Source organism: Varanus komodoensis, unplaced genomic scaffold, assembly GCF_004798865.1.
Source record: "Varanus komodoensis strain SLA01 unplaced genomic scaffold, ASM479886v1 scaffold49, whole genome shotgun sequence".
Classification (NCBI taxonomy): Eukaryota; Metazoa; Chordata; class Lepidosauria; order Squamata; family Varanidae; genus Varanus; species Varanus komodoensis.
In genome coordinates this window covers 1,355,666-1,378,904 of record NW_025336072.1, presented here as the reverse complement: position 1 = coordinate 1,378,904, position 23,239 = coordinate 1,355,666, and the positions used below count along the sequence as shown (strand labels likewise).

The following is a 23,239-nucleotide window of genomic DNA, read 5'->3' as shown; positions in this document are numbered from 1 at the left end:
AAAAGGCAGGGATGGGGAATGGTGGCCACCAGAAGGAAAAGTATATCAGGCTGGCAGGTTTTACCCACCCCTGTAATCAGCCATCCCTCCATTGCAAAATGGCTAGAGAACTGGCATTTCAGGGAACGGTTACAGACTTATTACCAGAGAGCCTGCAGTGGAATGCAAGAAATTAGTCTAAATCTTTTGAACAAAAGCTAGTCAAAAGAAACTGGACTGAAAGCATATTGCATAGCTCTGTTTATTACTCATTTTAATTATTCCACCTGTGCATCCTGTTACAGGATGCCCAGTGCAACTAACAGCACAATTTAAGAACAACAGATCAGTGAAAGCTACTTCCAGCTAAGTGTTCATAGGTCTGTCAGTTGTGGTGCCACTGCTTATGAGTCACACAGCTATCTTGAATCTCTAGATGAGGTCTAAACATATCCCAAATGCTTGTGCTTCAGTGAAGATCAGGATCTAAATTTGCACCTTAACCTCTCTGTGCATAATGCAGAATATGTGAAAGGCTCACTGTCTTTTTTTGTTTGCTGCTCCAGATGGAATTTCAACTAATTCTCTGGCTGAGTGTGGAAGAGAGAATAGGAAACCTGCCATGTTCTTCCACTTGCCAATAATGGAAGAGAGTTTCCAGTTCCTGACTTGTTTTGATTTCACAGCCTGTATTAATGCTGTTGTCTGAGACTTAGGCAGTCAGTGCCTTCATATTGCTCTTTATGAGACACTTATGGGAATAACTGACTTCTTGGGTCATGAAATCGTCTGGCTTCATCACTCACACTATTCACCCAAACAAGTAGGCTATTGCCTGCAAAAATGTAGGACACAAATAAACTCATTGCTCCCTAGGGCCTCTTATCTTATATTCTTGTTAACGCATATATTTGATGACTGAAATTGGTTCTTCTAAAAATATTAAAACATAAAATGCATATTAACTCTCTTAGGAATGCAATGCATGCATTTGATCCTATCGTAGCGACAGATTTTGTTAGCTGTGGGTAAAACCCAACCTTAGATTTTTAATTACATTGATTTCAGGGGAGAGAGAGAGTTAAGTATGGGTTCAGGACTGCAATCATCAGCACACTTTCCAAGGATTAGACCGTAAGTGGTACTGTAAGCCTTTAATTGAAATTAGACTTAAAATCCATAATGTTGGTTGCTTTGTGCCATGCAGATATTTAGACTATTGACTAAGCAAACTCCTTGGTAAGGCTCACAAAACACAGCTATTTCTCATAAAAGTTGGAAAATTGTGAGCCCAATTCTTATCTAAATCATGTCCTGATGATATCGAAGAGAACATGGTGAGGTTTGATCTTGCCTCAGTACCTCTCTGCCCACACACAAACCTCCATTTCCTGACCCTCCACCTCCCATCCCTTCACCTGGCTTGCTGTCCATGTGGAGAGGAGGTGTAATAATAAGACACTTTTGTCTCTCCCAGCTCTCTCCCTCTCTGGCGTTTGCCACTCAGCTTTGGCAGACATCCAGGAAGTCTAGTGGGTGGAAACAGCAGAGGAATAGACTTGTATTTGAAGCAAGCACTTTGAATTGCCAAGATTTGTATTTGAGCTTGGAAATACTCAGCCCAGTGATGTCAAGACTGCAAAACGTCTGATTCAACTTGGATTGCAGGCTTCCTCCAAACTGGTGCCTTCCAGTTCTTTTATCCATCAGTTCCTATAAGCCTTAGCCATCATGGAGCAGGGCTGTTGGGAACTGTGGTCCAAAACATCTGTAGGGCTTCTCATTGAGAAAGGCTCTCCGAGAGCATCCTGCACAGATATCTGCCTTTCATCTTCTTTTAAACATGCTGGACTCAGGGCCTTTGGAGGACAGGTGACTGATTAAGAAGTTGCACCCAAGGAGATTGATGAATTTAAGTTGCATGATGCTTCGCAGATAAAATCCTTTGTGTCAGCTGAAATGCCACAGTTGATATAGGTGCAGAGGAGGTAAGTTTATCCTCTGCTTGTCCAGTTCCTTTCAAGATATTCAGCCTGAATATGTGGACAAGAAATGAGACGTACTGCATGTGTGCCAGGGGGTCCTGCTGAATGATGGATAGTGGTGAATCTCTCCTTAAGATAGCTGCAGTTCTCCCTTGATATTGTGTCAGGTGTTGTTTAAAGGAAATCCCCCCTGCTCCCCCCCATACTGGGTAAGTTCCAACCAGTCCCCAGTATTCCATTCTTGGACAATGTGTTTGAAGTATGCGTTGGCATCTCCAATCCAGAGGTTTTTGGAAAAGTCATCTTATTTAGATCCAGTCTGGCTTCAGGCCTTGCTATGGGACAGAAATGACTTTGCATTTTGATAGATCATCTGCACTGGGAAATGCATAAGCAGAGTGTGTTCCTGTTTGTTCAGTCCTGGACCTCTTGGTGTCTTTTGATGCTAGCAGCCATGGAAGTTTTCTAAGGTATCTCTCTGAAATGATCCTGGAAGGCATTGTTTGCAGTGACTCTACTCCTTCTGACAATTAGGGGCACATGGACTTTGTTAAATCTGTTTCATCTGTGTTGGCAGATATTCAGACACCTTGCATTCCATTGTGTGCTCATCAATGAAGGCAGATTTTTGTGCAAATTCTTTTTTACATAATTGTGCAAATTTTCTATTTTGCAAATTCATACATCTGAAAATGTGCTAATGCCTGCAAAATGTTCATTTGTGAGCTTTAGTACAGGGGGGAAAGCACATTTGCAACCCCTACATCTGTTTGTTTATTTATTGTATTTTTCTGAAACTATATTTTCTTAACATTATGAAAATGAGAAAAAAGCAAAGAAGCAAATACTCCACAAATTCATAGAATCCATGTGCAATCCAGTTCACCATGGGTCAGATTAATACAAATAATAGCTAATTGTGGATTCCTCTAATATCTGAATTGACAATTTCAGAAGAAGATGCTGGGTGATTCCCCTTTGCAATCCTGGCCATAGACCTGTGGTGCCCCTTAAAGTTTTATTTGCCTCCCATGTTATTTAACACAGTAGTTTTCAACCACCGGACTGAGAATCAGCACCGGTCCACAGGAGATTACCCTCCGGTCTGGGGGGAGGGGGTGGCATCCCACTGGCTGTGTTCCGCCACCTTTTCCTCGGTAGGCATTGCATTCATGGGGGGCATGCTGGTGCTGCTGAGGGGGCCTGGGAGGAGAGAGGTGGCTTCGTGGGAGCCACACTGGGCCAATTTCAGTATTTTGTTCTTTTGTTGGCATTTTTTGTGGCTCAGTTTCTGGTTGTATTGGAGAATTTTCATTTTTTGATATTATGTTTGGAAACTAATACACAGAATACTGTATTATGTGTATGGTACATTTTGTTTCTGCCTCAGCGGTCCCCGTGGTGGTTTTCCTGTTTTTGCCAGTCCCCAGCTGTGGAAAGGTTGAAAACTACTGATTGTAACACATACAGAAGCTCACTAGAAGAGCTTGTTTGGAACATCAGGTTTTGGTGCTACTATCAGGCAGCGAACACCCTGCTCTGTCTCACCATCCATATCCAAGAAATACTTTGAAGCTTAATTTACTGAAGTCCATGGTGCTTCTGGTTAGTGCAAAGGTAGATCAGGGACTGTGATTCAGTCTGTGCTGGGTGGTGCTACACATTCCTGAATAGCCCGGCTGACCGTTTGGATGCAGTCCTGGATTCAGCTGGAAACCTAGATGCCAAGGAGAACATTCACACAGTTGAGGCTAGCATGCCAAGCCCATTCTTGGAGATGTTGGATCTGGCTATGGCCACATGTCATAGTGACAACTTGCTTGTACTACACGTAACTGTAACTCTCTCTATGTTGGGCTGCCCCTGAAAAGTTTACAAAATCTCCAGCTGGCCCAAGGCACTACAGCCAAACTCTTACTGGTGCCAGTAACAGGAAGCACCTGACATCTTTGTTGCATCAGCTTCACCGCCTGCCATTCTGCTTTTGGGCATAGTCCAGAGTGCTTTCATGATCTATAAAGCCCTGTAGAATGTGGAACTGGGGTATCTGAAAGGCTGAATTCTCTCATATGAACCTGCCCACCTTCTAAGATCTTCCAGAGAGTGACTTTTCTTGGTCAAAATGCCACTGGAGTTGCATTTAGTGGGGTGTGAGATAGAATTAATTCAGTGACTGCTCCTGGGTGGTGGAGCTTCCTCTGGAAGCAAGATGAGCTTCCTCTTTGCTGTTTTTCTGCTGGAAGGCAAAGGCATTTTCATTCACGAGGGCCATTGGCACATCAGCTCATCTGCTGAAAAAGGGGTTGTTTTTTCACTTGTGTTTTTATTGTTGCTTTTTTAATATTTTAATTAGTTTTATCATTGTTAGCTTCTTTGAGTTAACATTATTACTAACATTTTGGTGGAAAGGCAGGATAGAAATGTAATAAATAAACAACCCTGTGATGGAGCAATAACTCTAGTTCTGCTTTCCCTCCACTGCCCCATACAATTGATTCTGTTGTTAGGACAGCTCCCATATGTTAGCTAAACGTGCCTGCTCATACAATAAGATCATTATTTAATGCCCCTCCCTGCTTGAATAAAGTAAAAATAGCAGTTGTATGGAAGTTGGCAGATAGGATACAGCCACTGCCAGATCAAACACCATCCTGGCTTGCAGTAACTGAAGAAAGACATGGAGGTCACTTGGTTCGGCTTTTTATCTTTTCCTGCAGGAGGTTTTGTTCTTCCATCCAAACCATTGTGTTCTGCATTGAGGGATGTATGCCAAGTGAAAGAGTGCTATAGGTAGGGTCTGTTTGGGAAGCAATAGGGGAGCAGTAATAATTAGGTTTCTGTGGGTCTTCAGCATGCTCCACCAACCAAATGTCTAATTTTGGCCACCCCATTAGTAAAACACTGCCATGGTCTTCTTTACCCATGGAGCATAGCATGGCTGGACCAGTGGGCCCCTGGCAGCAAAAGGAGCACCCCACCAGGAGGCCTCCCTCTCTGCATGGGGATGCTTTCAACAGACCTGCAGACTCCCTTCAGCCACCTCAAGGTTTGCACTATTCTTTGGAAGCTTTGATCATACCCATTTTGCATTGTGTGCTGTCATTGCAGGTTATTCTTGTCTAATAGACTGTTAGTAATAGGTACAGCATTCTTGTTGGTCAGTCCATGGTGGAGCAACCACCACTTCCAACATTCAGCCAGATTGAAGTGGCAAAGATAAGAGGAAGATGTGACTGAACACACTTAAGAGCCCACTATCGGGCCTACGCTGAGGTGGTGAGGGCAGCGAAGAAGCAATTCTTCTCCGCTTCCATTGCTTCCTCACAGTGCTGTCAGGCAGAGCTTTTTCAGGTGGAACACAGCCTTGTACATCATGGCCCAAAAAAAGATCTCATGGCACCATCTGTAGCCCGCTGTGATAACTTTGCCCAGCACTTCAAGGAGAAAATCGCTCAGATATTTTCTGTGGAGGGTGGGTGAGAGTCTTCTTCTTCACCCTGATTAACCAAATCAATGGGGGCTAACTATGCTAGTTCCAGGGCTGCTATTGTTTAGGGCTCATTTCTGTGGAAGAATGATGAGACTTAGGATTAGATCCTTGGCCACCCTTGACATCCCCCAGCCCACCTTGTTTTGCCCCTCCAGCAGTGGGACACCAGCAGTCACAGATTTATGCCTGTGGAGTAAGTAGCCTTTGGTCAGAGTTAGGATTTTGCCGTGAGTATTCTTTTGATGACTGAAATTGTCCTTTGACTGGTTTAACCATTTATTCATTTTTTTCTAATTCATTTGTTGTTCTGTTGTCTCTACATCCTGAAGAGTCTTGTAATTGCTGTCCGGCGGAGCTTTTTCGGGTGGTACAAGGGCTAGTTCATCCTGGCCCCAAGAAAGACCCTGTACCGCCCTCAATGGCCTGCTGTGACGACTTTGCCAAGCATTTTAAGGAGAAAATCGCACAGATTCATCACGAGCTGGACTCCACCAGTATTTCAGAGCCTTCAGGGGAGGAACCAATGTTGCCATCTGGTCCTAATTTATTGGATGAGTTTCAGTTATTGCGGCCTGATGATGTGGACAAGGTGCTTGGACAAGTACATCCCACCACCTGCCTATTGGACCCTTGCCCATCTTGGCTACTTAACAACGTCAAGCACGGGATAGGGACCTGGATCCTGGAGGTTGTCAATGCCTCTCTAAGGGACGGCCAGGTACCTGCCCCTTTAAAAAGGCGGTAGTCCGACCAGTGCTAAAGAAGGCATCCCTGGATCCAGAGATGGCCACCAATTATAGACCGGTGGCCAACATCCTGTTTTTGGGCATCCCGTTTTTGTTCTGCCACCACCTGTTGGAGCAGGTGGTGGCAGAACAACTCCAAGCACTCTTGGATGAAATTGATCAACTGGACTCATTTCAGTCCGGCTTCAAATCTGGGTATGGTACTGAATCTGCCTTGGTCGCCCTGTATGATGAACTGTGCAGGGAGAGAGACAGGGGGAGTGTGTCCCTGTTGGTCCTCCTGGACCTCTCAGTGGCTTTCGATACCATCAACCATGGTATCCTTCTGGATAGACTAGCAGGACTGGGGGTTGGAGGCACTGCTTTGCAGTGGTTCCGCTCCTATCCCAATGGCCAATTCCGGAAGGTGGTGCTGGGAGACTATGGCTCTGCGCCATGGCAGTTATGCCATGGAATTCCACAGGGATCTATTTTGTCCCCCTTGCTATTTAACATCTACGTGAAACCGCTGGGGGAGGCCATCAGGAGGTGTGGGCTGCGGAATCATCAGTATGCTGATGATACCCAGCTCTACCTCGCATTTTCCACCAATCCAGGTGAGGCAGTGGCTGTACTGAACCGGTGCCTGGCCGAGGTAATGGGCTGGATGAGGGCCAATAAACTGAAGCTCAATCCAGACAAGACGGAGGTCTTGTTGGTAGGCGGCTCGAGCTTCGGGGAAGGGGACCTTGATCTTGTCCTGAATGGGGTTGCACTCCCTCTTAAGGACAAGGTCTGCAGCTTGGGAGTGCTCCTCGATCCAGAGCTTTTGCTGGAAGCTCAAGTAACAGCAGTAGCGAGGAGCGCTTTCTTTCAGCTTTGGCTGATTCACCAGCTGCGTCCCTACCTGAAGAACGACTGCCTGGTGACAGTGACACACGTGTTGGTGACTTCCCGACTAGACTTCTGTAACGCGCTCTGCGTGGGGCTGCCCTTGAAGACGGTCTTGGTGCCAAATAGAGCTGCCAGGTTGCTGACGGGGACTGGGTGTTGTGCTCACATAACTCCAGTCCTCCGTCAGCTTCACTGGCTTCCCCTTGAAGTCCAGGCCCAATTCAAGGTGTTGGTTATCACCTATAAAGCCCTTAACGGCTTGGGTCCTGGTTACCTAAAGGAGCGCTTACATCCATACGTGCCCTCCCACCCCTTGAGATCGGCAGCAGAGGCCCTTCTCCGGGAGCCCTCCGTGAAGGACATTAGGAGGGTGAGCACCTGGAGGAGGGCTTTCTCTACGGTGGCGCCCAACCTATGGAATGAGCTCCCCAGAGAGGTCCACCTGATGCTATCATTATTTGCTTTTCGGTGCCAGGCCAAGACCTTTTTATTTAAACGTCATTTTAATTGTTGATTTTATTTATTGATTTTAACAACTTTGGCCAGGATGACTCCAACTGTATTTTATTGTACTAATGATATTTATTTATTTGTAAGCTGCCCCGAGGCTTAGGCGAATGGGGTGGCATATAAGTCTGTTAAATAAATAAAATAAATAAATATGAAACAGAGAATTAACTGGATCTGACAATTATTTCTTAGTTACCTTAATTTACCTGGCCCTAACTTCTGTAAAGCGTTTCCAAATAATGTATTGGTGTACCTTAGATTCTTGCTGCTTTGAGTGGGTCATTTTGTGAAATGTGATACCCAGAAGTAGATAAATAATTCTGTTCACAGTCCAAAGGCAGACGAGAGACTTTGATGCCCTACACTTGTACATAGACACAAAAAGATAATAAAGGGAATACATATGGTGTACAGCCAGGGAAAAGTTGGCATGATGTAGTGGTTAGAGTGCTGGACTGGGACTGAAGAAATCTGGGTTCTCATCCACACCCAGCAATGAAACTGTGTGAGTCACTTTAAGCCACTCACTAAATTTCAGCCTGAACTATTTCATAGGATTGTTGAGAGGATAACATAGAGAGGAGTGGGAGAAGGATGAAGTCTCCTGGACTTCCTTGAAAGAGAAAAAAAGGAGGTACATAAATGCAATCGTCATCATCATCTCCATCTCCCATCCAAAAGGCCCCAAGACTGCGTCCTGAAGCGTTGTCTCCCTTAGTATCTTGCTTGTATTCCAAGCTACTTTTATCAGGAGATTTTCCCCTACAATTACGGCGTCTGGGCACTACCAACCCATGGCTGTTTTAATCTAACACTTATTACTCTGATTTGCAGGAATGACTTTACTGCCATCAAACCTATTTTGTGACATTTCCCTGCTCTTTCCATGTATGGATTTTGGTTGGATTATGCGGGCAGGAAATGTATTCTTTTATGGTGTGTGGGTGTTTTTCACTTCACACCTACAGAGCTGTGCAGCTTCATTAACCATATACTTTATTTTTAAGCCTGGGTTCTTTTGCAGCTGTGAAGATGTACATACAATTGCCAGACTTTGAAAACAGAAAAGCAGCCTGCAACAGCAGCTTGACCTCCTCATTCTCTTAGAATTGCTGCTTTGTCTTTGTGACATTTCTTGTCTTGTGAAGTGTGTTTGTGCTCTAAACACAAGCAATAAAACATATATAACTTTTCATACTTGTCTTATTTCTTGCAAAATGACAATACTATGCATTGGTGTGTGGCACCCAAACATGCTGTAAACACATGGTATATAGTAACTTGTGTCCAGGAGGCAGCGATTGCATTTTTTAAAGAAAGAAAGAAAAAAAGCTAATACAGTGATGCCTCACAAATGAAAGGGACTCCAGTGTAGTGCTAACCATGAACAATGTGAACCACAGAGGTGGGCAGAGCTATTGCATGCTTGTTCCTGATCTCTCCCACCTTTGCATGAAGAATAGGGGTGCAGAACCACAGGTCTGCAGGCCAAATCCAGCCTGCAGGTTTCTCAAGAACCCATGGCCACACCTCCTTTCCTCAGTGGATAGTTGCTTGGTGGCTTCACAGGCTGAAATGTCTCTTTAAGGGCCTAATTACTAACAGCAAGCTGTTTAAAGCTAAAATATGCTTGTATTTGTATGAATGGATAGGGACGTAAATAGGTATGCATAGGTATTTTTGGCATTTTACTTTTGCCCCCTTTGCCTGATTTTACCTTTGGCCTCACCCACCATTGAAATGCAGAGCTCAAGGTCTGCTAATGAATTTGAATTTGTCCCTCAGGTGAGGGTGGTTCAGCAACTCTGGTGCACAGCTTACACATTTTCACACGTCTGAGCATAACTTTAAGCACAGATAATTCTGTTGTTCTTAGTCTTTTATCACTTGCCTGAAAGTAAGCCCCACTGAGGACAATGAACTTACTCCTGAGTAAACAGGTGTAGGATTGCACTACATTGATTAACATGCATATTTTTTCTGAAGTACATCCAGTGTTTATTTGATGTTGGAACACAAACATTAGAAGTTGAAATGGCCAATTTACTTTTGGCAACAGCAGAAAGGACTGAAAAACACGGCTTTCATTTTCTTCATGTTGTTAATTTATTGATTTGTTGAATTTATGTTTTGATGTAACATATTTATCTCTTGTCAGCTAAAAATGGCAACAAGAAAGGTGAGAAAAACAAGAAGAGCAATGAAAGAACACCAGATGGCAACTATGAAAGGCGAAGCACTCATGAAGTCATTCGAGAAAGTAAGCTGGGATGCTTTAAGGTGGCTCTGTCCTGGTGCGCCTGGCACAAAACCCCCACCTGGGCTGATCAGCCATGCCAGGGGTCATGTGTCCTGTGAAGTGGGCATGGGTTCTGCAGAATCGCTTACTTTTCAGAGATAAGCCATCCTGAGAACCCATGGCTTCTTTAAGAGTTATTGATATCCATGGTGGCTCGTTACATGGTTTGAACACCACAGGACGATTTTATCATGGGTTGCCAGGGATGGCTAGAGAACTACCTGGCGGAGAGGCAAAGACTCTTGATGCTCCTTGCAATCTTGCTTGTGCTGCCCCCATCCTCCTTCATCTCTTCTCACTGCCTTCTGCCACATGCCTCAAAAAACCTTGAAGAAAGGGCACTGGGGGCGTCCCACGTACATTTGAAACTTCTTTTAACCTTTCTGGGAAAATGCTGATTTGCAAATGACAGCTACCTTTTCATTTGTAGACTTTTCCTCCTCTAACTTCTGCTCGGCTTGGCTGTGAATTTTTTTTTCCCTTTCCAGTTGAGTAGGTGTTGTGATCACTGTTCTGTAACTCTTATTAAGAAAGGGAAGTGATGAGCAGGAAGGGTGTGGGAAGCTGAAAGTGGCTGGAGAAAAGGAACTTCTCAGGTGCGTATTCCTACTTTAGGAGTGGGTGGGTTACATTCCTGTAACATCAAGCAGCCCTTTTTAATGGCATCTGCTTGCTAGCCAGAAAGGGGTCAGAGGGGAAGAGGGGAAGATGGGAATGCTTGCCTATCATCAGAGAGGTGGAGGCACTTTGGGACTGGGTGTGCTTGCTCTAGTGTAATGTGAAGCATACATTGTCCAGACAAGCATTTGCTAGCTAGCAATGTAAGCACTGAAATGGAAGAGAATCAATTTGTTCAACAGCAATTCTTGTGCAACAGCAATGGCCCCTGAAAAAAAATGTATATTTTTAAAAAGTCATTCCTGTGTTCCTAAGGGCTTGCATTCATTTATGTTTTTGATATAAAGTGTGGGAGAGGGAGAAGGTACTTAGGGAATGGTTGTGCTTACAGTAACAGAAGGTGAAGCAGCCTTAAAAAATAGGTGTTTGCTAGCAAGGCAGTCCCCCAAGATGGAGGAGAGCAGAGACAAGGACAGCATGTACCAGACAGAGATATTAGTGTGTGGGGCTAAGCGTTAGAGAAGAGGGAAATATGGGGATGCGTCGCTTGGAGAGGGCAGACTTGCACTGTGCCGCAATGGCAAAATTCTTTCCACCTGAAATCAGCTGTAAATCACACTTCCCATTCGTGAGGGCTGGGAAAATGGACTTCATTTGGTGAGCTGATGTGTGTGTGCATTTAAAGGATGCTTCCCCAAGAAGCCAGTAAGTGCAGTGATCCAGGATGCTGGTGTAGGAACTGAGGCAATGAGGAGCCCTACTACAGAGTCCTCTGGGGATGAGCCAAAGGTGGTGTGAGGGCTGATGGAGGAGGAGGAGGAGACCAAGCCAGGGCAGCCCTGATTATCTATCTTAGCATAATGTCTTTTGCTTTGGGTGTAAGTTTTGGTTGGAACCAATAATACTTAAATAAAATAGGACTCTGAAAAAGAATTGATTATTAAGAAACATGCCTTGGTTCCGCATTTGAATTTTCATTATTTGATGTTTTCCAGACAGCAAGCAAAAAGCATAAGGCAGGCCTGTTCAAGTGTTTGAAGGTCTGTAGGCTTTACATACAAGAAGCAGGAATGACTAAGAGGAGAATGTTGTTCTTATTTTTAATGGGCATATTCAGTTTTATTTTTATTTCTTTCTTTATCTACCATTTTCATGCACCATTCCGTAATGTAAAATTCTGTAAGTGGCCTAAAGTAAACACACATAAAAAATGTAAATCTACAATTTAAGAAATCCTGAAGCCAACATAACAGAAGTAATCGCAGTTAGTTATGTGTTTACAAAATAAAATATTACGGCATAAGTTTCATCAAGGCAGGAACATAGATGTACAAAAACAGATACCCTATAGTAGCCCCTGAGAAACAACCTTCCAACACGGATAGTGCTTCACTGACCAGAATTGGGCCACAAATAACATTACAGTGAGAAGATTTTATCTGATAGCAGATATTTAATATATAGTTAGGCTGGGCTACCTGACACAATAGCCAATAATGGGGCAACCTTTTATTTGTTATCTTTATATCCTTTTTTTTCTTCGAACAAACTCAAAGTGGCATACATCATTTTCTTCCTCCTCGTCTCAGTCTTATCCCCACAACAACAATCCTGCGAGGGAGGTTGGGCTGCGACTGGCCCAAAGTCACCCAGTTGGCTCCATGGCTACTGATCCAATGTAGAAATTGCACAACAAATGAGCATATTCAACAGATTCTGTCTCCATACTGTTACAGGGACAAGGGAACACCACTGTGTGCTTCCCAAAATGAGAAGGTATCACATTAAGCTGAGCCAAATACTAACCATATTGTGTTTGGCTAGTCAAATTATCAGTGAACTGAAAAAAGTTTCCTGAACAATCAGAAAGGACTTGAAGGACATATCCACAGTCTTTGCTGTGCTGGGGTAATGAGAGATATCTAAAACATGAGTCCTAATAAACCTTTGTTCAAGAGAGGGGTTGGTTCTGTTTCCTTTGAAGAGAAGCCACTTTATTTGGAAAAAAAACTGAACAGATTCCTTTCAGGCTTCATCTGAATATGGTCTACATTCGTACTCTGCCTTTGTCCTTCTCTTATTCTTGGAAAGGATTTATTCAATTTCTGCCAAGCATCTGGTAGAAAAGATGGCATTTTCTTGTATTCTCATAAACAGTGCAGAGTATATGCCCCTTCCCACCCTTCAGACTGGGCATTTCTTTAAAAGCTGACCTGACTAGCAGAGTGGCACAGAAGTTGCGGATTCGCTAATGCAACAGACAGAATGAATCACCTGGGGACAATAAGCCTTCATGGGGAAACAATAAACCATGTTAGGCTATTGCCAAACTATTCTCCAGTGATTTATACTGAACTCAGTAACCACTACATATCTGTGGTTCTCTGAATACTTCCTGGCTGGTTTCCTCTAGGAATCTTTGTAATGTTAACTCCATGACTGAACATCTGTAGTACAAATAGAATGACCCTCACCCCCACAAATTACATTCATTTAAGTATTTAAGTGCACACTTGCAGTGCAAATCTATTTATTTTGACTCACATCCCATTGCGTTCAATGGACTGAAGTTTTAACCTTAACTATAGCCCAGTCTTGGTGGATTCACGGAGAGCATATTTAAAAAGACTGATGGTTTGGGAATGCCAACAGGAAGCAATTTCAGAAGAAATGTATTGCTAATGTCAGATGGTAATTTCTTTGCACCATTTTGTTGTATCTGTCCACAGTTATTTCTAGCACTATTATGATGGCAGTATAATATGGGGTTTATGCTACCTTCATTATCCACTTCTTCCTAGACTCTAGTTTTGGAGAGCATCAGGGACTGAGCCTTACAGACTTTCTAAGAATATAAATACGGAATTACCAAACCCAATTAATTATGGTTATAGGAAGTATGGTTTGGATTTAAGTACAGCTGCACTAAGTAGGTGAATTTATGGGAGACCTTAGCAACTTTCTATTCTTTCTTTCAGTTGAATGAGGTGGCACATCTAAGAAGTTTACCTTGGGAAAGGATTATATTTCAGTAGTAGTGGAGCACATTCTATGCATTTGGAAGGTCTAAGGTACAGTCCTTGCCATCTGGTAGCAGACTTCATTTGATTAGAAGGACAAATATTCTGACCTGGTATAAAGCAGTTCCTAGGACCATGTATAAAAACTTTGTGGAAAGGTCTTGAGTCTATGGGACATATACAAACCATATCTGACAACAAAGGTTAGAATATATGTCAGTATTAGGGCTAACCATGATGCTAATCAGCTTTAAGGTTCACATGTTCTGAATTTCAAATGGTCAACAAAAGAGATTTAAACTTCTAATTAAATAACTGAGCAAAGTGCTTTTCTGTTTTTCAGTGTGAGTCATCAACATCAATCACAGAAAACGGAACTGAGCAAAAGCCCTCAGTTGTTGATTTTTATACTACGGGAAACAATAAATTTTCTTCCTAAGGCAGTGTAGAGGACAATATATAGAGAAACTTGTATGCTTTGGGACAATGCCCAAGTTTGTCTGACAAAGCATTTACATCAAGGGAGGGAAGACAATGAGGCCTGAGAGATTATGACTTGCCTAAAATTAATTTGATACCCTCTGGATGTTTGGGATAGTAAGTCTCAGCATTTCTGACCATTGACCAAACTGTATATACTTGTAGAAGTTGTGGAGTGATGGCTCAAAATTTCCTCTAATCTCCACATTGGTTTTAAAATGTGGCTTCATTTGTTTTTTTCCTCTTTTTATTTTTTTTAGACAGAAAAAACCATAAATACAATCACAACAATAATACTATAACATAACAAGAACACAATAATTAAAAAAAGAATAAATGAAAGAGTGCACCCACCACCCCAGAGACCAATACTACCATTGTACACATAGTATAACAATTAATAATACTCGTATATAATATACTTCAATTTTACCCATATCCCCTCCAGAAATTCATATAATCTTGATTGGGTTTACAGCCTTTGCCTTCTATCAGTACTTCTTTTACAAAATCTTCCCAAATTTCATTATATTCATTTGCTTTCATTAACCCTTTTTAATTTTTATTTCTGATATCAGTTTATCATTAATTTCCATATTCCATAATGTGGCTTGATTTGTGTCAGACTGAGCTGATGCCAGAACCAGACTGGTAGAACAGATTTCATGTGCTAAACTGTGGAAATCCACTGGATTTCCAACCCCTGTCAGTTTCCTCACACATGCCTGGTATACCTGTCCATCCTGGAGAGAGAGTCTCTAAACAGTTGGGGTTTAACCCCCTTGACTTTGCTTTCTCTCACAGCTGTCAAAAGGTGGCCTGCCAAGTCAAAGCAAAGCCGTGAGTGTTCTTTGTTTGCCAAAGGGGGTAAACAGCATTTCCGCCCTTTCACAGTGAGATTTGCGAGGGTCGAATGTTTCCCTACCTTATAGACCTCACTGCCTCTAGCTTTTCCCTACATTCAGGATTGTGGGAAAATACCTTTAGTTAACACTTGTTTTTGACAGCTAAAATTAGGGGCTTCTCTGAAAACTAGGTTTTACTGGGCTAGACAGAAGAGTTGACAGGAAACTGTAAAGTGTGAAGTCCAGCTGAAAAAATCACTGCTTTTGCACCAACATTTATACACAAACATTTTTAAAAAGGTTGTCAACCAGTGACAACCCCTCCAGTGTGACAGTTGGGGACTTTGGAATAGCTGTCACTGGCTATTCCAAAATATCCCTCTTTGCAATCTCCAGAAAGTGTAAAGACACTTCGGTGAGCAACAAAGCGGTGTGATGACCGCAGTGGTAGCGATCACCTCGGTTGTGATGATCAACATGGCCATTACCATGAGTGACCTGGGCAAGCTCGGCAAGTACAGCAAAGGGTTTTGCCCCTCCTGCCGTGTGCTTCTCTTGCTGCTTCCCATCAGCCACGGTGGGCTTTTTTGCCCAGGTTCAGATTATGTGGCAACCCTTCACAGGGGTGGTTCAACGCAACACAGCACATGGATTTTCAGAGCGGCTTGACAGGGAAAAAAATGTCACTCTGGAGGAACCAGGTTGAGTTGAACCCTGCCATAGCTAGTTCCCTATGATGAGTTATTGTGTTATGAGGAACCAGCCATTAGCTGAGACATGATTAAAATTGGATTTAAGGGTGCCTTGACTTGCCACTTAGTATAGTATGCTTTTTGCCACTATACTGTATCAGTGTTTCATCAATGTAAACAGCTTATAATCACTATATACTCACCAGTAAAGTCCTTCTAAACATTACTGTGATATTTTCATTGTCTGGCAGGACAACTTGTTCTGGCTGAAAGCTACTTGTATTTGTCTCTGATTTCTGACTGATTGCAGTTGTTGACATCAAATGCAACAACAGCAAGATTCCACAAAGGATCATATATACTTGCTTACTACAGCAGCTTTGTTAACAGAATCTTACAACATTCTGAGTTTCGGGAGTAACCATAAGCAAGCTGTATTATACATTTGAAAGAAACTATAAACAGGAATGGACTTTTGGGACTGGCTGGAAAAAACAATTAGATGAAAAAGTGAACACTCAACTGAGATCTCACATGTATCTTAAAAGAGGCAAGGATATTGCTTTATGATGGAGAAGGAAAATAAAGTGGGATCAGGTGAACTGGAAGCAGAAAGCTTTCTTCTGAGAAGATGCTTGAGTACTTCTAAAAAGCCCTCTCTGTTTCAGTTAAGACTACAGATTAGTAGTAGTTTAGTTTAGACTATTAATTATCCCATGACAAATAGAAACTGAAGATGCAGCTTTAAGGAATGTGTTTACTGTACAGCAGGACCAACCCAACCCATATATATTAGTTTGCCTTGTATACCTAGTTTTTTCTTCTTCCTTTTCAAGTAATTGGCTGAATAGCCAATGTCTGGTATAAGTACCATTTTGGACATTTCATCCTCCAGGGAATCATAAGTCCTTGGCAAAGAAATCTTTAGCCCAGCAAACAAAAGCATCACAGAGCAACTGCTCCCTTGAAAGAAAAAGGTGTTGCATATTAATTTGCATCTATAGATTTATTTTGTTAAAGCTTTTATTTGTTCATTGAAAGCCTTTTTTATCCCATCCTCTCACAGAAGTCCCACATTCGCTTGATTTGAGCTCAGTCCAGGGTAATCTACATCTGGGGCATTCTGGGTAAATTGCCATTGCCTGTGATGGTTGCATAAATATAACAGAAAGAGAGGGGAAATGACTCACTGGGGAGCACTGTGACTGTAGGATCTTCAAATATTTTCATGCCCCCTCAGATTGTCCTCACTTACAACCCCTGCATCCCATTCAAACTCGCAGCTCTTGTACGAGAACATATATCAGAGCTACCCCACTCTAATCCATTCAAGGCAAGATGCCAGAGTTACCAGTCACACTTTAAAAGTGAGGTTCCTACAGTCAATCAGCCACTCAATGCACAAATAATGTCTTATGCAGTGCACTCTTAAGAGCGATGCAATGTTAGATTAGCAGATTTATACAAGTGTCCAATTCCTGTTTTGAAGAGGAAATCTGGGCAATTTGATGGCAGCAAGAACAGAATGTGTGCAAGGTTATTTCCGCGACTGTACGCTGCTCCCAGATGATAGCCTCTCTCGCTAGTATCACTGAAGTGGGCAGCTGATCATCTTTAGAGCTGAGTGTCAATCCGTGATTAATCTGTTGTGCACAGTGTGTGCCTAAGAGGGTAATGTGAGTTGAAGGACTGTTGATTGGATTGTTACTTGGTGTGCACTTCCCACAGTTTTGGCTGGGCTTGTTCTAGAATTCTGTTATGCAATGCTATGAATTATATGTTGAGAAGTCTTGTGACAAGTAGGGTGGCCAGTTATGAATCCCTCCCACTTTGAAGCTCGCTTTGCCTAGCTCCTGTTTTCTAGTGGGGAAAGTGTGCATTTCTGTGCATGTTTTTCAAAGGGGTGCATTGGAAGGGAGGCAGGTAATACACATTTTAAAGAATGTACTTTTGAAAAGTGCCTTTTTGAACATACTGGCATTCAGAGTTGTGAATGAAACAAGTTCTGATTATTAGTGTACCAAAACAAAGTCTTGCACCCTGCCTAATGTGACCTTTATTTACTCAGAAGCTGGTCCCAACTCCAAGCAGGTGTTCCTGCTTCAGATATCTTGTCACATTAGGATGATATTTCAAAAACTAAACACATACACATGTCCATTCCAAGTAGATAATTTTCCCACTCCTATTTTCCTTGGTTTTGCTAGTAATATGATCAAGAGGCTGGAGCCATATGAGAATAACAGTTGGATCACAGAAAAGGACTTGTAAAGTCTTGTGTGTGCTAAGGGAGATTAGTCTGCTCTGCCTCCTGCTTTGCTGACAGGAGAGCGAGTGCTGGTGACCACTTACTATCATATCCCAAACCAGCTGATTTTGTCCTGCCCAGGATCGTAATTAACATTTTCCATGCCAAATGTTGAGCTCTCACCATATGGTGCCTAGTAACTGATTTTGGCAAGACCATCAATTTGTTTCAAGCTGCTAGCGAATGGGCATCAGACAATGGGGAGTAGTTTCAAACTGCTGCTGTACTAGAATTCAGATTCTATAATTCCTATATCCTCTACCTGCTGGAGACCTAGCCTTTGAATAAAGCTGTTCTGTCCTGCAGCCTGGGCTTTGACCTGATTAGTTGAAAGTGAAGCAAGTTTTCAAAAGTGTGAAATAGCATTGAATGGAAACTGGTATGTGTTCACACCAATCTCTTTTCCTTCAATAAACTAAGCTGGCTTCCCATCTTCCTGCTTATGTCCTGTGCTTGCAAAATACAGGACGTAAATTAGGGATGGGCAAACATGCCAATTTAAGTTTCTTTAGGTTCCCCAATTCTCTAGTCTGAAGATCAATTCATCACAAACATTACATTTTAAACTCCAGCCTAAGTTCAGCCCTTCCTGAAATTTGAGGATTTTTTAAAAGTTTGCACAAACAATTATAATTATCTTTGTGTACATCTCTCTTAAAACATTCACTTGATATGCATGCTTTTGCATTAAATACACAGTTATAAAGATTTGCAAACATTTTTTCCTAATACCAATGCCTATTGGGAAATAGGTCTGATGGATGGGCAGATGACATCTAGACATCAGCTTCACCTGCAGCATCTCGCATTTTGCCTAATCTATATGAATGTGAAAAGCCTGTCAGGTCTTTTGCTCTTCTGCCTTTAACCTTTCTTTGCATGTTCTGTTTGATTTGTCTGGTGTAGCTGCTTGCTGCCAAGTGTTTACAGATGGCCGTGTTGTGACTGGGCTGGACACCTGTGCTTGGACCAGTCCTAAGAAGAGGCCCCATAAATAACCAATCCTCCTGTGGGTGGTGCGGCTGGCCCTGAAGGAGGTTACCAGTCTCTGGGGATCTGCTTTGGGTGTGGACACAAGGCCAAGGGCCTGCCCCCTAAAATCTCGGTCAATGTGACTGCTCAAGTGCTTGGCGAAGGAGAGTTTTCTTTGTACAGAGCCTGAGCATGTAGCTTGGGAGGAGGATATTGAGCCAAGCATGGGAACCTCTGGAAGGCCTAATTAGTCTAGTAAGAAAGCACTGGGAGCGCTAGGGAAGGGGAACATGGCTCAGGCAATACTGCTTTGTGCCGGGCCTTCTTGTATCTAGTGGTTTGGCATCTGTCCTATCAGACTGCCCTCAGGTCTCCAGATGATGCTAATAATTGCCTGTTTGGTGCCAAACAAGACCTTCCTCTGCCATGTTTAAAGAGAGGGTGAGATAGTTGACCTTGCAGGTATAACCAAGACTTGGGTGGATGAACAGAGAAGAGTTAGTCTGTCTCATCTGTGCCCACTGGAGTGCTTAATTCAACATCTGGGCAGACATGAGGGCTGGGAAGTAGGGATTGCTATAGTAAGAATTTTCTCCCTCTCTTCAGGTTCCCTGTTCACCTGACTATGGGTCTGAAGTGTCTGCATCCTATATTGGTCCAGAAGGACCAACTGGGGATTTCACTGGTGTATCACCCCTCCCCCACCATACCCAGCAGTCTCCCCATCTGAGCTGAAAGAGGTTTCTGTTGTGATGCTGAGGTCCTCCAGGTTATTAGTTTTGGGGATGTTAGCATTCGTGCTGAGAGTACATTGTCTGGGACCGCTCAGGATTTCATGGTTCCCAGGACAAGCATTAGACTGTCCCTAACATGCCATCAGCCCAACACATGCAGCATGTTGCCCGCCATCCCACAACCAGCCATGGGATCTGATCTGCAGGCGGGGACTGAATCTTTTTGTCACGTTCACGTCATTGCCTGTCGAGGTTTGGACTGAGAATGGAAAAGCTGGGGGACGCATTGCAGTGATCCACTCCTGGGGCCTAATAGATGTGAATGGTTTCCAGAGGGCAGGTGATCTGTCTGGTGCTCTTGTTGAAACCTTGGTCAATTGGTAGAGTACAAACATGACCCAGGCAGTTGACATAATCGATCCATTCCCTCTCTCTGTTGTAGAGCTTGCATGGTGCCATAGTACACTCCAGAACTGAAAGCAATGAAACAAAATAGGAGACAGCTTGAATGCAGATAGGCAAAAAACTCTAGGGAATGTAATAGAATTCTGGTATATGCCTATTTCCAGGTACATGTGTAGACAATGAAGGAAGCAATACATAAAAATCTCACTGCTCTGGTCTGATGCAGTCCAGTGCAGCTTTTTAGCATTATCCAGAGTCTTTCACATGGTGACTGTAAGGACATTGTAGATCTGTCCAAATTCCATTGTAATATATTTGCTAGGCATTGCCAGGATGAAATCTCTTACACGTGCCAGGACTTGCGCTCCAGTCCCGGTGAGTCACCCAGAGCACAGCCTGAACCAGTTCTTTTGAGTGTCAGTTGGTTCAGTTCGAAGACATTGGTGCTTGCACAGGTTTGTTCAACTACTTCCACAGGGACCCTTGTCCCACTTGGTTTATAAAAAAATAGCAGGGAGAGAACAGCTGGCTTGGCCAGGGAGATGGGGAGTGGTCCCAGGCCATCTGAAAGAGATAGTGCTGCAACCATTTCACAAGAAATTCTCTCTGGATCCAACGACTTTAAGCTGGTGGTAAACGTTTCTTTCCTGGGCATGGTTGTTCAGCAGGTGGTGGCCAACCAACTCTAGGCATTCTTGCATTAGACTGTTTATTTGGAGCAATTTCATTCAGAATTCAGGCCAGGTTTTGGCACAGGTTTGTTATCCCTGTCTGATGACCTACGGTGCGAAAGAGACCATGAGGAGTGTGACTCCATTAGTGCTCCTGGGTCTCACAGCTGCTTTCAATGCCACCAGCCGTGGTATCCTTTTGGGGAAGAGGGCCTTCTCACCCATGGTCCCCTGACTATAGAATGATCTTCCCCCTAAAACTTGCCTGGTTCCGATTCTCTTATCTTTTCAGCATCAGGTTAAGACTACCCTCTTCTCCAAAGCATTCAGTGGTGTCTACAAACATATTGGTCTTGCTTTTTTATGTTTAAACTGCTCAAGTTGTTTTAAGTGCTGTTTTTATGTTTGCATACTGAATTTTTGTGCTTTTTCTGTATTTGTTGTTTGTATTTTTAAGCCCAGAAAACTTTGATTACTGTGCAGTATAGAAATGGAAAGGATAAATAAATGAAAACATTTTTAACATTTGGGATCCAATGTGAATATGAATGTGTGTGTATGTATATAATTAAAGAACATCATTGTTAAATTCATGGAAGGAAATCTGGAAGGAAAAACCATTTCAGTTGCACAGAGGCTTAAACATGAGAAATTAAAATGAGAAGACTGGCCAGATTGCTCCCTCATTCTTACCATCAGTACACCTGGTTCCTTTAATCCCCCTATTGCCAGATTACAGCTCCCATCCTATTGACAAATATGAAGAAGTTTACAGATAAAAGGCAACTAAGGGAAGATGTGAAAGAAGTTTTTACATGTATTGATAGTGTGGAGGAGTGGGACTCGTGCTCTTCAACATCTTTATTATCTAGAGGAGAAAGTCCAGGTAAATTAAATAATTAAATTTGCAGATGACACAAAACTGTGTGGAATAGCTTACACTCTGAAAGACAAAAAGAAGATCCAGGGTGACCTAGACAAGCTAGAACACTGGGCTGAAAGCAGGATAATGAAATTCAGCAGGAACAAATGACAAGTTCTCCACCTAGGGAAAAAAAATAATCAAATGCATTGAAACAAGATGGAGAATTCTTGGATCAACAGTTCTGAAGAAGAAAAAGACTCTGGAGTTGTTGTAGACAACAAGCTAAATATGAGACTGCAATGTGATGCAGCTGTAAAAAGAGTAAATGCTATTTTGGGATGCATAAATAGAAATATAATTTCCTGCACAAGAGAGGTACTGGTTTCCCTTTACTCTGCATTAGTCAGACCTCACCTAGAATACTATGTCCAGTTCTGGGCACCACAGTTTAAGAAAGATGCAAACAAGCTGGAAAGGGTAAGGATGATCCAGGGACTGGAAACCAAGCCCTGTAATGAGAGACTGAGAGAATTGGGTATATTAGCCTCAAGAAGGGAAGATTGAGAGGGGATATGATAGCATTCTACAAGTACCTGAAAGTCTTTCACAAAGAGAAAGGAAAAGCTCTCTTCTCATCCCTGAGTATAGGACATGGAACAACAAACTTAAACTGCAGCATGCCAGATTCAGGCTAGACTCCAGGAAAACTTGCTAATTATCACAGCAATACAACTGTGGAACCAATTGCTGAGCGAGGTCTTGGGCTCTCCCACACTAGAGACATTCAAGGCGAAACTGGACAGTCATCTGAGTGGGTACAACTTGGCGTCCTGAGCTAGCAGGGAATTGGACCCAATGGCCTATTTGGCCCCTTCCAACCCTACTATCCTTTGAATCTATGAATGGCTTTTCTTATGGTCTTATGTTCTTATGACTTATTCCCATGTAAACATGCATAGAGTTGCCTTGCCCATAAGCACTGAGCCTCCTCATTTCCCTCCTAGTAGCAGTGCACCAGAGACAGCTTTTGACGATCTCTGCAGTTGGGCAATTCCTTGCTGCAGTGGAGGAGTAACCTCAAGCGAATCACAAATGTACAAGCCTAATAAAGCTGAAGTTTAGGGTTTTTTTCCCTTAAAACTCTGAAAAAACATGAATCTCTCTCTCTCTCTCTCTCATTTCTATGAAGACAAATGTAGAAGCAAATCTTAACTTGTAATTGGGATATTAATATTTGGCTGTACTTGATTACCTATTTGAGCTATATTAAATCACTTTATTGAAAAGTAATATTCTTCACTTTGGTTTTCCATAGGATTACCAAGAGCATATTCTGGCTAGGCTGTACATGGAAAGATATGGGCCAAAGTCCTTGAGCTGGAATAAATGCTTCTTTCTAGAACCCTGCTTGTTTACCTCCCATTTCATTAACTCACGTGGAGAAGGAAACATTTTACAATTCAAGAACGTTCTATGGGAAAAGAAAAAAAATCCCTCATTGTGTCTGGCAAAGCTGGAGCTTTATTAAGGAAGCACAAATAGGGAAGCATTTGCTAGCAGAAAAAAGTGGGATCGCTTTGGATGAAGGGAAATTATTGTGCTTTTCAACTGCTTGGAATATTGGCTACCTAGCTAAAAAAAAAGCAAATTTCTTTACCCTCGCCCTCCCCGGGCACTAAATTGTTTCATATCAATATATTTAATTCTCTCTCTCTCTCTCTCTCTCTCTCTCTCTCTCTCTCTCTCT

At 42.7% G+C, this 23,239-nt stretch overlaps 1 protein-coding gene across 3 annotated transcripts in view; it reads left to right on the top strand.

The window, feature by feature from the left end:
- CPXM2 (carboxypeptidase X, M14 family member 2) overlaps positions 1–23,239 on the top strand; it is a 92,907-nt gene that overhangs the window by 7,817 nt on the left and 61,851 nt on the right. For 2 of the 3 annotated variants that reach the window (XM_044445712.1, XM_044445709.1), the window contains exon 2: positions 9,742–9,843. The exons of the other annotated variant lie outside the window; for it this stretch is intronic. In XM_044445712.1, coding sequence (XP_044301647.1) covers positions 9,742–9,843 — 102 coding nt within the window. The remainder of the gene's footprint in view (positions 1–9,741; positions 9,844–23,239) is intronic. 3 annotated transcript variants of the gene reach the window in all.